The following is a 14435-nucleotide window of genomic DNA, read 5'->3' as shown; positions in this document are numbered from 1 at the left end:
GCGTGTGCGTGTGTGTGGGTGTTTGTTTTTATACGTGTGTGTGTTTGTGACTTTGTTCTAAGCTCGCATTTGTGTTGGCCTTTGTTTTGGTTTTTTTCTGCTGCCTGTTTGGCTTTCAATCAAAGTTTTTAAAAGCTTTAACAACAAACTGAACGCAACAGCATCCACAGATGGCTTTGGCTCTTTAGCACTGGGACAAAAAGAACAACAACAACAATATATATATATAGAAAGCCAACAAAAACAACAACATTTCCGGTTCCGTTCGCATAGTTCTAGTTGCTTTGCTGCTTTCGGTTTATAGACTTGCCAATTGACGGGTCGACTAACTTTATGACAGCTCGAGTAGCAGTTTAAAAACAAGTTATTCAATATCCGTTTATAGTATACAATAGAAATAGGGAAATCAACCGTTATCTATAACAGTTATTCATATCAATTGAATGCATTTTTATTGCAGTTTTTAAAGTCCAGTGGATAGGAAATGTCTGTAGTCATTTCCAAAAAGCCCCAAGCTCGATCTCAATGTTTCCTCTTTTTTTTAAACTAAAATTTTACAAAAAAAAAATCTAAAGAAATTCTTGATTCCACGAAATTGAAGTTTTCGAATGAAGTTTCCTATCTAGCGAAGTGCTTAGTGGGTTTTTTTCAAAGGATTTTCAGTGAAATGCAAGTATGCAAAGAGTATACAACGTTCGACTTCGAGCATCAGACTCATTTTACTTTGCCTTTCTATCTTTTCCTTTACGACTTTTTTTTTTCAATTTTATCAGCCACTGGTTGGTTGGTAGGTTGGTGCATCAGGCAACGGCTGGAACTTTTATTGAATTTCCGCCATCGTTCCCGACAGCTTTCGCCGTTGTTGTTGTTTTTGATGCTGGGATTTCTTCCTTTTTTTTTTGGATGTTGGCTTTGGTTTATTACGAAATGTCTGCGGGTTGCGCTCGCTAGCCGTAAATGAAATTTCTCTTAGTCTGACTCGGTTAGCGACCCAAAAACAAAAACAAAAAACAAGCAAAACCACTGCAAATAGTGGGAACAACAACAAAAACAACATCCTAACTAACCTAAACTTATGTTTGTCCATTTTATTCGCTTAGCCCTGCCCGACCAAGGACCACCGAAAATAACCGGCGGGCGACCACGATATCAGATCGGCGATGTGGTTCGTATCAATTGCACCGCAGGACGCTCTAAACCGGCCGTTAATCTATCCTGGTTTGTCAATGGCGATGCGGCCGAACCGCAGAAATTGAGAAAATACGAGACGATTGTATCGGGACGTGAGGGATTGGAGACTTCGGTATTGGGCTTGCAGTTTCGTGTGGAGCAGCATCATTTTCGGAATGGCGACATGAAATTGAAGGTGAGTGTTTTCGCATTCAGATTGATCACAATATTAATCATTATGATGGCTTATTTGCAGTGTGTGGCCTCGCTATCGACATTCTATTGGCGCAGCAATGAGGAATCCGTCGAGGGAGATCGGCCGCAGAAAGCACCGGTATTGGAATCCCGCGAAACTGTCTATGCCAGCAACTCACGTGCCGACCCCGTTCAAGGTACGTCATACCGGGAATTATTTGTGACAAAAATCTTATCGTTTTTCATTCAACCAAATGCAGCCAGCAAAACGGACTCGCTACTGGTTGCCCGTGCACCTAATGCACTGTTGTTGCTGGCATTGGCCACTGGAGCCACCCTGGCTGGCATTTTCCGGGGAGGCGGGTGGCCAACAGCTCGGCACAACAACAAGGGTAGGCCCAGAGTGGGTGTGGACGATAATGGTCATGATGATAATGATGATGATGATGATGATGATGATGATGTTAATGATCATGAAGATGATTATAAAGATAAAGATAAAATAGATGTTATTGAGAAAGATGTTAAAATAGATGGTGATGGATCTGATGAGTTGGTGGCGTTGGCTACAGAAATTGAGAATAAATTGCTTAAAGCATCTGTGTCCACATCGCAATTGGTTGTGTCCCAACATCAGCCAAAGCTATTAACTGCACGGTAGCTCAATTAAGTTAACGAAAAAAAGTTCAACCACACAATTTCCCTCAAATAATTTTTCGTCTTTGCTTCAGATTGAAAATGAACAAACTAAAATCGATATACACATACATACATTTGTGCAAAAATGAAAAGAGCTGCTAATTTATTTATGCAAAACAAAAGCTTTCTTGAATTTAATTTGTAAAAACACAAAACAGAAGGAAAAATTTTAATAAAAAATTAACGATGAGAGAATGTTTGTAAATAGTAAAAAATTAATATATATATATTTACATATAGAGAGTATATGTATTGTATTGTATTAAATGTTATTAATTTTTAAGCACTTTGGCGCTGCAAAACAAATTGAAAATAAACAAAACGATAAACATACATATATAGTTTAATATAATATAAAAAAGATAACAGAAGAAGAACGACTCATGGTAAAAAATACGAGTTTAATTAAAATACAAAAAAACTAAACACAAAATCATGAAAATAAAAATAGCTCTAAGTGTATCGTAGTAGCAGAGTGAATAGATCATGAATTAAATGTGTAACACTGTCCAACACAATTCACTTAGCCAGTTGGAATAGCGCCAGATTCAGATTGATATTTGAGTCAGTAAAAAATATCTTAATGGAACATTTTAGGAACTCTTTTATAAATCAATGAAGAATATTTTTCAATCCATAATTGTATATACATATGTATAAAAGATTCTGACTTCATAATTTCAATCATATTGGAATATTGGTTTATTAAATTAGACAATACTAGATGGCAAATTCTATTTTCAATGTGAATAATTTACTTCATCAATAGATTAAAGGATATTCAGTCCAGTAAAGTTCAAATAAAATATATGGCTTTTATTTTTTATACCAAATTCTTTCCTATAATGCAATATATCTAAATTCTATTAAGATTTCCTTTCCTTCAGATAATTACTTATCATTAGTATTTTATTCGTATATAAAACTCAATTGTGAACTTTATTTTGTTTTCAATTTTTGATTTCTTTCAATATCTATAATCTGAGCTGAATTCGAACATTCCATCTTCCAGATATATATCTTTTTATAGAGTAGATATAACAAGAGCTTTTAAGAAAATTATAATAAATAATCGTCATTTGATTTAACCTAAAATTTAGATGGTTTCGAATAACTACAGAGCTCTTAATTCAATTATGTTTGTATTTCTACTTACCAATCTCAACATACATATATTTTTTTATACTTCTACATTGTTAAAGTAAAAAGATTCAGTATCAATATAGAGGATATACGAGGTTTTAATATAAATCTGATTCTTGGTATTTGTCACTAAATATCTCAATTGGCGCTAATTCCTCTTGGCTTAAGAATATACAACTCAAAATCATGTTGCACAGTGTAAAAGTAAGCTTAAATCAACTGTTTGATAATTGTTTTTCTTTCTGTAAATTTTATTTTAGTTTAATACAAAAAAAAAAAACCAAACACAATTAAAAATGTCTTGCACTTGATTTACTTGTCATCAAAATTGTATAATCTAATAAAATTAAGAACTTATAAACTGAAAAGATCGAATGGAATGAAGTTGAACGAATGAACTCGTTTGGGGTGACTGTTGAAAAAGTCTTAAAACTAACACAAAACATATCGTAATTTTATAAATTGCCAAAGTTTCTATATGTATTGTACACTAAATTTTACAAGAGAGAAAACAAAAAATAATTATCAAATTTATACTTACTTATACGTATGTGTGTATGTGTAATACACTATGTTTTATTCTGTCAATGTAAAAATATGTAAACCGAAAACAACAAGAATATAATATACGATGAAGGAATTACATTCCAAAAAAAAGGAGGACAAGCGCTGTTAAAAAAGGAAATGCCGATTTTAGTTAGTAAAATTATTAAAATAAAAAAAACACACACAATAGCAAAAGTCAACCAAACATCAAATACATTCAACTCTGAAAAGCTTATGTAAATAGCCATCAAATCACCCACTTCCTAACACTAAAGTCCTTTCATAAAGCAGCGCCAAACAAAAAAATAATAAAAACAAACAGAAAATGCATAATTAATAATATAATTACTAAAAAATTATTATTAATGTTATTTTTTGTTGCTAATTTGCAAAAACAAAGTACCAACGATTTTCCATGTTGGTTGTACATAAACAAGATAAAACCCATCCCAAAAAAAATATAAATATTTAAAATAAAAACAACGTGCGCCAATTCTTAAAATAAGCATTAAAATTAATACATATATAAAATATCAATGAGCAAATATTTAAATGCTAATTGAGTCAAATTTGCATATGTATGCCTGAGAATGTTATGTGTGTGAGTGAATGCTTGTGAGTGTGTGAGTGTATTGGAGTAATAGACTATAGAACTAAATAGATACATAAATAAATCTGCATTGTTGTCAACCGTAATGGTTTTTTAAGTCTTATTTGAACAATATCATAAACATTTAACTACAACTAACATAAAAATAAAATGAGAATAAAACAAACACATAAATGATCTGCAAAAAAAAAAGAAATATATATATATATAGAATATAAATGTAATATGGACGCTTCATAGTCGTCCAGAAATGTGTTGAGTGTGTGCTAATTATAAGTGTAAATTATTTGTGTATTTAAAACAATTTTTAAATGTATAAAAAAAATATAGAAAACAACAAAAAAAATAAGGAAACGAAAATCTAATCTTAAATGCATTCAAATATCTATACGATAATATGTATGTGAAGGAAAATGGAATGTTGGGGAAGGGATTTATATAAGATACAAAAGCTGCATACTAAAAATTATTAACAAAAACAAAAAAATACTTCAAGTAATTGAATAAATCTAAATACAATGCCATAAAGTAATTAAAACTTGAATTTAAATAATAAAACGAAAAAGCAAAATCTCTGCCACAAAACTCTGTATATATCTTTAAGCGTAAATTCAATGTACAATACGATGAGTATATGACACAAACAAAAAATACAAAATTATGAATGAAAACATCATTAAAAACACCGTCAAGCATGGAAATGAATTAATAAAACATATTTGTTTCAAAATCAATTCAATCATTGTGAGTTTATTCAGAAACGTTATACTTTTAAAAAAGAACAAACAATGCTTGTACACAGATGAACTTCCAATCAAGTTTCAAACTTTTCATTTCATCGTTGATCGAATGAAACGACCTTCTAGTCTTCTAACAGCACGACAATTCAAATCATTTCGGCAAATCATTTAATCTAATTAATAAATTGATTGAAATGTTACGTCATAGAAAAAAAAAATCACACATATTTGCTCATAATTCGGATTCCAGGGCAGCTGCTCGCCTTGGAATTGTGGCTGGCCCTTATCACTTTGGAGTGCTAAGTAAGATAAGGAAGAGAGCAACACAAAAATTTACATAATACACATAAATGATTCATTTGGAAGAAGATGAAATGTCTAAGTTGAGCTTATTAACGATTATTATCATTTTATATTAATTTAACGTTCTAATGTGTATAATAAATTATTTTATTTCAGTTGGATCAGCATTGCTTTTAAACCCCGTTTGGCCTGATTTTTTCATGAATCTCAAAATAAATTTATATTGCAGAATTTAAAACTGAATTCTTCGTCTTACTTTAACAAATCAATTAATTCTTTTCAGTTTATTACGGGTTTGGAATAAATAAACCTTGCAATCAATTCAAATGTTTGACAATACTAAATATTTTTAATGAAAAAAAAAAAAAAATAACTACAATACTCACTCACTTTAATTGTATCACAAAACTGGAAAGTTTACTTGTCAAAATGAATGAAAGATCCTTTTACACATTCTCGTAGATGTCGCATAAAGAAAATTGGGTAATTTTTGGAAAATATTTCAAATACGTGAAAATGTCTTTGCCGAACGTGACAATAGGCTACCGCGTCCAAAACAAGAAAAGCAGCCATAGCAACAATAAAAAGAAGTGGAAACCCCTGAAACGTTTAGTAATAAAACCAAGCAAAAAAACAAAAACAAAAACAAAGAAGTATGCCCAAAAAATTAAGGAAAACTGCAAAAAAGGAAAGATAGTAATTTGCAAAAAATACACCTGGAAGCATCGATTTAAAAGTGAATATGTAAAGCATTGGAAAAAATTGTTCATGCAGTTTCATTAAGTCTATATCTATCTGAAATGAAGATCTAAAATACCTAAGATCCAAATAAATGACAAACATATGTACATGTCAGGATTTTAGTCATAAGTCAGAGCTAAACCTAACTAACTAATAAGCTGACAAAAGAGAGTAAGTACCTTTGATAAATACTTAACACACGGCCACAACAAATGGCCACAAATGAGCAACTAAACAATGGCCGATGGTCATCTTTGTTTTCATCTGTACAAAGATAGAGACTCAATGTGATTAGGCCAAGGTGTTTGTGTGGTCTTTGGGACATCTATTTATTCCTTACTCCTGCTGCTGCTGCTGCTGCTGGTCGTGTTCCTTGCTATCAAAGAAATGCCACATAAATCAGATTTGTCATTTTATACTTGGATTTTGGTCCATTGCTCAAATTGTGCTTAAGTTGAGCCTAAGCTTCTATTAGACAGACGTTTCGGTGCAATTTTTCTATTCTGTTTTTCTTTCTTTTCTTTTTTCTTTTTGTCCTTCAGGTTCCTCTCTGTTATCTCAGTTATATGTATCTATACATACATATGTACATATGTTTGTATGCGTTAAGCTGCTGGAAGTCTAAGTGAAAATATGTGTTGCCTACTTTGCGGCTTTATGTCCATGTCTATGAGCGTTGACAAGGCAAACGCCGAGGCGAAAAAAGTGACTTTATGCATATTAAGCTCAATTGTCTGAAGCTTAAAAGTTTTATGTTTGATTTCGCATAAGATAAGAGGGCATAAATTTACGCACAGGTAAAACTTTTTGATTGCCCCCTAATGATAAGTTAAACTGTGCAGAAAAGTAAAACGAAAAAAACCGCAGGGCAAAGGTGGAAAGTGAAAAAGGATAGATAGATGGCAAACTACTAACTTTAATGAGGTCTTTTGTAAAAGAAAAACTTTTTAACTTTTAAATACAACAAACAAATGGCAATTATAGTTTTTGTTCCACCAAAAAGTGATTCATACTTGGAAAAGCCTATCACTTGAGACGATGAATAAATTAAATAATCTTACCTACATATATGAAACCTTGAGAATTTCAAAATGTCATAGGTCTTTGTTAATATATGTATATACTTTGTGTTTTTGTTTTGAATACTTATATTTACTATTACTATGTAAATGTATTATGTTTACTTGTATATGGGAAAAACACGGCCGCTCTAACACTGCGGTAACAGTTCAATGACTGCCGATTGTGTGTTTCCCCGTCAGACGACTAACATTCATACTCTACATGTACATTCATAGGTTGGCAACGAAAATTTTATAAACAGTAATTAATTTTAAACCACTTTTGAGTGTTTAGGTTTTAAGCCCAAAATTTAATAACGAATAATTTATTCTCTTGTATCAATTCTTTAATTGAGATATATTTCGTTCGCTAGTTTAATTCAAAAATGACAAAATTTGGTTGATTTTTAAAACGTCAATTCACATTTTGAAAATAGAACAGGTAAAGTTTCTCATTGAGTTTTGGTGGTGTCAAGCCATTATAATATTTTACTCTTAAGTAATAATAAAAGCATCAAACCATCTAAATCTTGTTTTTACTAATGATGAGAATCACAAGAAATATATACTTGTGATTCTTATATATACTATAAGACATCAAATTTTGATTTGTTGAGAAAACGTATATGTTTATGGCTTTATTCTAAGGTGTCTTATGAGAAAGCTGAAATCAACTGTAGTCTGCGCATTGTTTGCGTTTTGCACTTATCTTAGACTATAATCTATATTAAAAATAACCTAAATTGTGGAGCCTCTAAAGCATTTAAATATGCAACAATATATCCGACCCCAAATCGAGGTTAATTTATTATGATTTTCGCTGGCTAAAATATGTTGCACCTTAAATCGATTCAAATGCTGCGCAAACAGAGAAGCCATTTCAGTCAAAAGAATGTCATGTCTGCTTGCAGACCCTTTGAACTGCCTTTTTTCTTTTTTGTTGTCCTTCTGTTGTTGTTGTTGTCGTTTTTGTTGTTACGTTTCGTGTTGTTATCATTTGCAGCATTTGAAATGATTTGCAATAAAAGTGTCTGCGACTGTCCGATGGCCACACCCCATTGGTAAATTACGTGCAACTCGGCCAGGAAAGCAGTTGCCATTGCCATTGTCATTGTCATTCCCATTGTCGTCATCGATGTTTTCGTTGTTGTCGCTGTTCTTGCTCTGTCACTGTCACGTAATTGCATTGCCTTTGTTTATCCACATTTCTTTTTGTTTTGTTTTATTCTATGGGTGTTTTGGTCTTCTCTCATTTGGCGTAAATTCAGGAGCGTTTTCGAACGCAAACTGGAGTTTATCAAATTTGTTTGCTCTTGTATTTATTTGAGTATCTTATGAATTTAAAGGCAGTTTGTTCATCTTCCTATACCAACAATATCTGTCAAAGAAATTCAGATTACAGTTTTAATGAACCAATACTTAGAAACAAGTCATCAAGGGATCAAAGTGCAAAGCACCTATCAATTGGCCTAGTTTTAGCTTTATTTGTGGGAAGATTTTAACAAAATTTTTCATTTTTAAAGATATATGTTGAGCAGGAGAATAAAAGAAAAATATACAAATGTTATTTCGCTCCTGGTGAATTCTATTGAAAAAAAAAACCAAAACATAAATACTCATAGGACAACAATAATGGCAGAATCATAATTTTTTTTCTTCTCTTTTTTTTTGTGTTATTTTTGTTGTTGTTTGCAATAAAAATGCGTGGCAATATCAAATTACTCATAAAAAATGCTGCCCGCCAATTCCTTTGTAGAGATTCTATTCACATTGCTTTGGTTCCTGGTTGAGAGGATAGAGCCTGATTTTGCCTTGCAATTTCTGGCACATAATTTTGGCAATGGCTTGTGTCACATAAATTATATAGAATTCTGCACAACATTTGCTGGCCCCCGGCCATTAAAAGGCATTTTAGCCATGAAAATGGAAATGATTTCATGTCATTGCAGTTACGTGACATTCAAATGCTACAGCAGCTGTCACAGCTGTATGTAGACCTTTAAAACTGGACACGAGCCTTAAAGGCGAAGTCAAATGGAAAAATCGAATGAAAATATAACAAAATAGTTCTACACAAATATAGTACAAGTTGCATGTGAGAACATTTCGAGAACCTTCATCTTCAGTCAATTGAGCTCACTTCATACATTCCTTTACTTTAAATTTATCAAAGAATGAACAAAGAAATTGTAGTGGAAACATGTTCAAGTTGCCATAGTGAAAGTTGACAAGCTGCTGCTACTTGTGTATTTTTAGATAAGTTAATCGAAAACTTAAATTCGGATAGTTAATTTCATTTAAGTGGCAAGCACCTAAAAATGTTTTACACCTGCAAAAAGAAATCCGCAAATGTTTTACGCTCAATTTACATTTTATCGAGATTTGTTGAACCCACAATCCACCACATCCCCTTGCCTTTCTTTTCTCACACTACTTGGGTCTGTGCGTCTCATTATGTCTTGCCATTTTTATTACCTTCTAAAGATTTGCAAGGACCCAAAACCCAAACCCCATTTGGTCTAGTTCGTCCACATATCTTTTGCTGATTTCATCAGAAAAGGGCAGTAAAAAACATTTCTTTACCTGTGTCTAGAAACATACAAACACACATACATATGTATATATGGTTGGTATGTGTGTGTTTATACACATATATATATTTTTTTGAGGCAATTTTCATGCAGAGAAAAATTTGGAAACAATGCCTTTTGCTACAAGAAAAACTTTTACTTTTCTTTCTGCTTCTGCATTTGGCTCCTATCTCGTTCAACCTTGAAATGGTTCAGTTGATTTGATTTTTGTTGCCTACGCCATCGATATTTGATTTTTTACGACTCTCTGCCATTCGTTTTGTTTTCCTATTTGCTTGGTTTTGCACCTTAGTTTAACCCTTTTCTTTTTTGCCGTTGTCTTCCATCCTCCAGCCCAACCCAACCTCTTGTCTTTTTGTTACTTTCGCTTAAAATAACAATTTGAAATTGGTTTTATTGCCTTTGGGTTAGGATTTGTGCTGGCGGTTTTGCTTCCATTTTTATGTTGTCTTCCCATTTTATCGTTTTGCATAAGCGCCTTTCAGCAATTTGCTTAGCCTCTGACCATTTGCCAAGCATGTGATGTGTGTATGTGGCTTAAATTCTAACCCTATTACTCAGGTTTTTTTTTCCATTCTGTCCATCATCTCTGTGTCACCCCATTTTTGCCAGCAGTCAAGTGCATCTCAAAAAGTGCACACATAAACAGACACACAAAGAATTCTGTAAGCGAGAGAGAGTTCGCAATAAATGGAAAATATAGAAACGAAATTTAGAGGTAACTTCTGCCAACGGACCATAATTGAAAATGTACTTGTGCCTGAAGTTTTTGCCAACTTTTCCCCATGTTATTTGCAAGAAATTTATGTTAATTGAAATTTATGATCACCCTGTGTCACATCTATAAAGTAGCACTTGAACGAGTTTTATCTAAAAACAATGTGAAAACTTTTGAAAACATAACATTGGACTAATGTCTGGACATATAAATCTATCCATATGTCATTGTAGTAATGTAGTAATTTTTATTAAACAAAGTAAAGCTAAAATTTGTGTACAAGTTTGAGTTAAAGTTTGAAAACATGTCTTAAAATTTGTTTTTTTTTTTAAGAATTTTATGGAACTAATGAAATTATACGCTACTAAGAAAAAATATTTGGTAAAAATTCCCCATGCGAAAGATTTATAAAAACGCTGATCAAATTCATAACATAAAATATACAATTTTTAGTTAAAATAAGCAAGATTATCTAACAATGAGATTGAGAATCACAAAAAAAAAGTGTTAATGGTCTACTTAGGAGGTACTTTTAAGAGGTCTTAATAGTTTCTTACTGAGATTTGTAATCTTTTATCTGTGAGTACAAACACTTTAAACGTTTAGTAAGTTTTAAAGATTTATAAAAACGCTGATCAAATTCATAACATAAAATATACAATTTTTAGTTAAAATAAGCAAGATTATCTAACAATGAGATTGAGAATCACAAAAAAAAAGTGTTAATGGTCTACTTAGGAGGTACTTTTAAGAGGTCTTAATAGTTTCTTACTGAGATTTGTAATCTTTTATCTGTGAGTACAAACACTTTAAACGTTTAGTAAGTTTATAAACAATTCAATCACTCTTTGACAATTTTTAAGGGCATCACAACAAATGAATAAAAATATTGATACACAAATGTTAACTTTTTAGAATAAACTTTGAATTTAATGAATAATTAAAAAACATTCTCCAAGTGGACCACTGTACATCCGCCACAAACTCTGGTAGCCGTCATTTGACTTTCATTTTGTCATAAATCAAAATGTCGCCGCAATTAAAGTGAACACGTCGACCCCTTCAGCCTTATTGTTCTCCTCATGATTGACACAGACGGACGAATTTGCTCACAATGAATCATCAGGTGCTTTTATGGTGGGAGACCAAAGTGGTGAAGCCATTCAGCAAACGTGACCACAACTCGTATTGCATTTCCGCTAGTTATTCATGGTCAATATGCGTAAGTCAGGAAGACGGTGTCGAGTGGGTGGGATGACCAGTGAGAATGAGGTCAATATGAACGCATGAAATGCCAACCAATGTGTTTATGCAGCAATTTTATGCGGTTTCCCTCACCATCACACTATTACGCCGTACTTCTGACCTGAACGGCCGCACAAATTAGTTTTTCCATTCGAGCTGAAAATTGTGGAAAATGGCAAAAACGGGCAAAAGAAGAAAAAGGTTGTTTGTTGTTACCCACTTTTGTGCTGGGCCATTGAATAATTTATGAATTAATTCCTGCATTATTACGCTTTATCTATTCGATTGTAATTTAGTTTATCAATTTAATTTCATTTAGCCATGCACAGTGTCTGCAAAAATATTGCTGACAGGCCATTAAAACGCAAAAAAAGGCAGCAACAAATGGTAGAAGTAAAATTAACGCTGCAGTGTAAGCATGTGCGTGCCACTTTTATCAAATTTACGCTTATTGCATTTTAATTAATTATAAACAGGTAATTATGGTAAACAGACTGAGGTAGGCACACAATTACATGTACCTTTACACACACACACACATACACGCGCGGTTTTAAAAATATTACCATTCCATGTGAGCCAAGTGCTTAACGTTAAAATGTGGCATTTCAATTTGAGAGGGTAACCAAAGGCATGAGGTAAGACTTCTAGAATTTGATATACAAAATTTCATGGAAAAGCTATATATTAAATACAATGGAATGTTTTTTAAAAATAGCTGCAATACTCCCTAATTAATTCTTTATAATAAACTTAAAATTGTTGTTATTATGTGGAAGTATCTAAAAGGATATAAGAAGAAAGTTCGTTTTTTAAAGCGACATTACGTTACTTTTATGTGGAGAATGTAAATTGTTTTACCAGCTTTTTGTTGTTTGCATTTGGTATTTGAGTTATGAAAATGCATTATGCAAAAATGTATCATTATCTCTTTGTAAGAGTTAAAAATACACCTTCAGAGGAATAGTTTTAAATGCTAGTTAAGTCTGTTGAACTAAAAGCTTCCAGGCGAAAGTTTTAGTCAAGTTTCAAACCAATTCAATGTATGATCGCTTGAACTGTACTGCACCCTACATTTATAACAAGTAGTCCGAGTTAATTTGTTTGAAATTATTAATATAGTATTTCCTTGTTATTTAAAAGCTTGCCAATCAGTCAACACCTATAAATTCTTCTCTCGACCGATCGATTTGTACACCAAAAAGAAATAGAAAGAGAAAAATAAGACTAAAACATAATAAAAGTCTACTACAATTTAAATATTACAAGTTGACCAACTTTTTTGTTAATTGCACTATTAGCGAAACATAAGCAGTAGTATAATTATTATATATTAGTATAATTCCATTTAAAGCTTTTCAAAATTGATTTTGTAGCATTTTTAATTATTTCTAAGCAATTTGAAGCTTTAAGTTTATTCTAGATTACCCAAATCTTTAAAGTTAAAATTTATTCAAATCAGCAAACGACATAGATTTGTTTTCTTTTCATTGCTAAGTCTTAGTAGAAAATTTCAGATTAATGTTTTTATACCCTTGCAAAAAGGGTATACTAATTTTGGTCAAAAGTGTGCAACGCATCGAAGGATGCATCTCCGACCATATAAAGTATATATATTCTTGATCAGCACGACGAGACGAGTTCAAATAGCCATGTCCGTCCGTCCGTCCGTCCGTCCGTCCGTCCGTCTGGATCAACGCAAACTCCTCCTAGACCGTAAGAGCTACAGAGCTGATTTTGCATGTAGGCTTGTATATACTGCAGGCGTTGTATATCTCGGATTCAGCCGGATCGGATCACTATATCATATAGCTCCCATACAAACAGGAAAGTCACGAACAGTGACTTTTCTTAATAACTTCGTTATTTTCTGAGCTAGTGTCGTGAAATTTAATATTGGTGAGTTAATTACACATATAAACGACTATGCCAAATTTGATCAAGATCGGGTGACTGTATCATATAGCTCCCATAGGAACGATCTTTCGAAAACAGTGACTTTTGTCAATAACTTCGTTACTTTCGACGCGATTGCTTTCAAATTAAACATTTGTTAGTTTAATATATCTGTTAATGACTGTGCCAAATTTGATAAGGATCGGGTAACTATATCATATAGCTCCCATAGGAACGATCGGTGGAAAACAGTGACTTTGATCAATATCTTCGTTATTTCCTATGCTACGACTGTTGGCCGTTCTTTCGCAAACATTATCCTTTTTAGATAAAACGTTTTTCCACTTTGATAGCTATAGGTAAGGAAAGAGTTACCAAAAAAGTTGCAAGGGTGTAGAAACTTTGACGCGGTCGAAGTTAGCCCCGGCCTTCTGGTTTATTTAATTATTTTTGTTTTTCGAAAATGTACAACTGTCTATATTTTTTTAAACTTATTATTGTTTAATTTAACTGTTTTAAAGCGCAAAAGTATAAAAGTTCTCATGCAGCGATAAGATTAAGGAGACGGCAAGCCCCGTCACCTGGATGACTCGGAGCTATTGCAGGTGTAAAGTACTAACAGAATACTAGAGGGCGGGAGATAACTTTGGGCATGGAATCTTGTATACACTTGCAATATTTTTCTAACTCTTTATTTACTCTTAACTGCCAATGTGAAAAAACGGTTTATCTAAAAAGTCTTATGGTCGCGAAAGATCGTCTGATAATATAATTTTG

The 14435-nt window shown here is 32.5% G+C and overlaps 1 protein-coding gene across 1 annotated transcript in view; it reads left to right on the top strand.

Moving 5' to 3' along the window:
- LOC6641605 overlaps positions 1–2157 on the top strand; it is a 65198-nt gene extending 63041 nt beyond the window's left edge. The window contains exons 4-6 of the mRNA XM_023175463.2: positions 1101–1366; positions 1427–1562; positions 1626–2157. Coding sequence (XP_023031231.1) covers positions 1101–1366; positions 1427–1562; positions 1626–2026 — 803 coding nt within the window. The 3' untranslated portion in view covers positions 2027–2157. The remainder of the gene's footprint in view (positions 1–1100; positions 1367–1426; positions 1563–1625) is intronic.
- Positions 2158–14435: the final 12278 nt, after the last annotated feature.

This window comes from Drosophila willistoni, assembly GCF_018902025.1.
Source record: "Drosophila willistoni isolate 14030-0811.24 chromosome 2R unlocalized genomic scaffold, UCI_dwil_1.1 Seg200, whole genome shotgun sequence".
In the NCBI taxonomy this organism is placed as follows: domain Eukaryota; kingdom Metazoa; phylum Arthropoda; class Insecta; order Diptera; family Drosophilidae; genus Drosophila; species Drosophila willistoni.
This window is presented reverse-complemented; position numbering and strand designations above follow the sequence as displayed.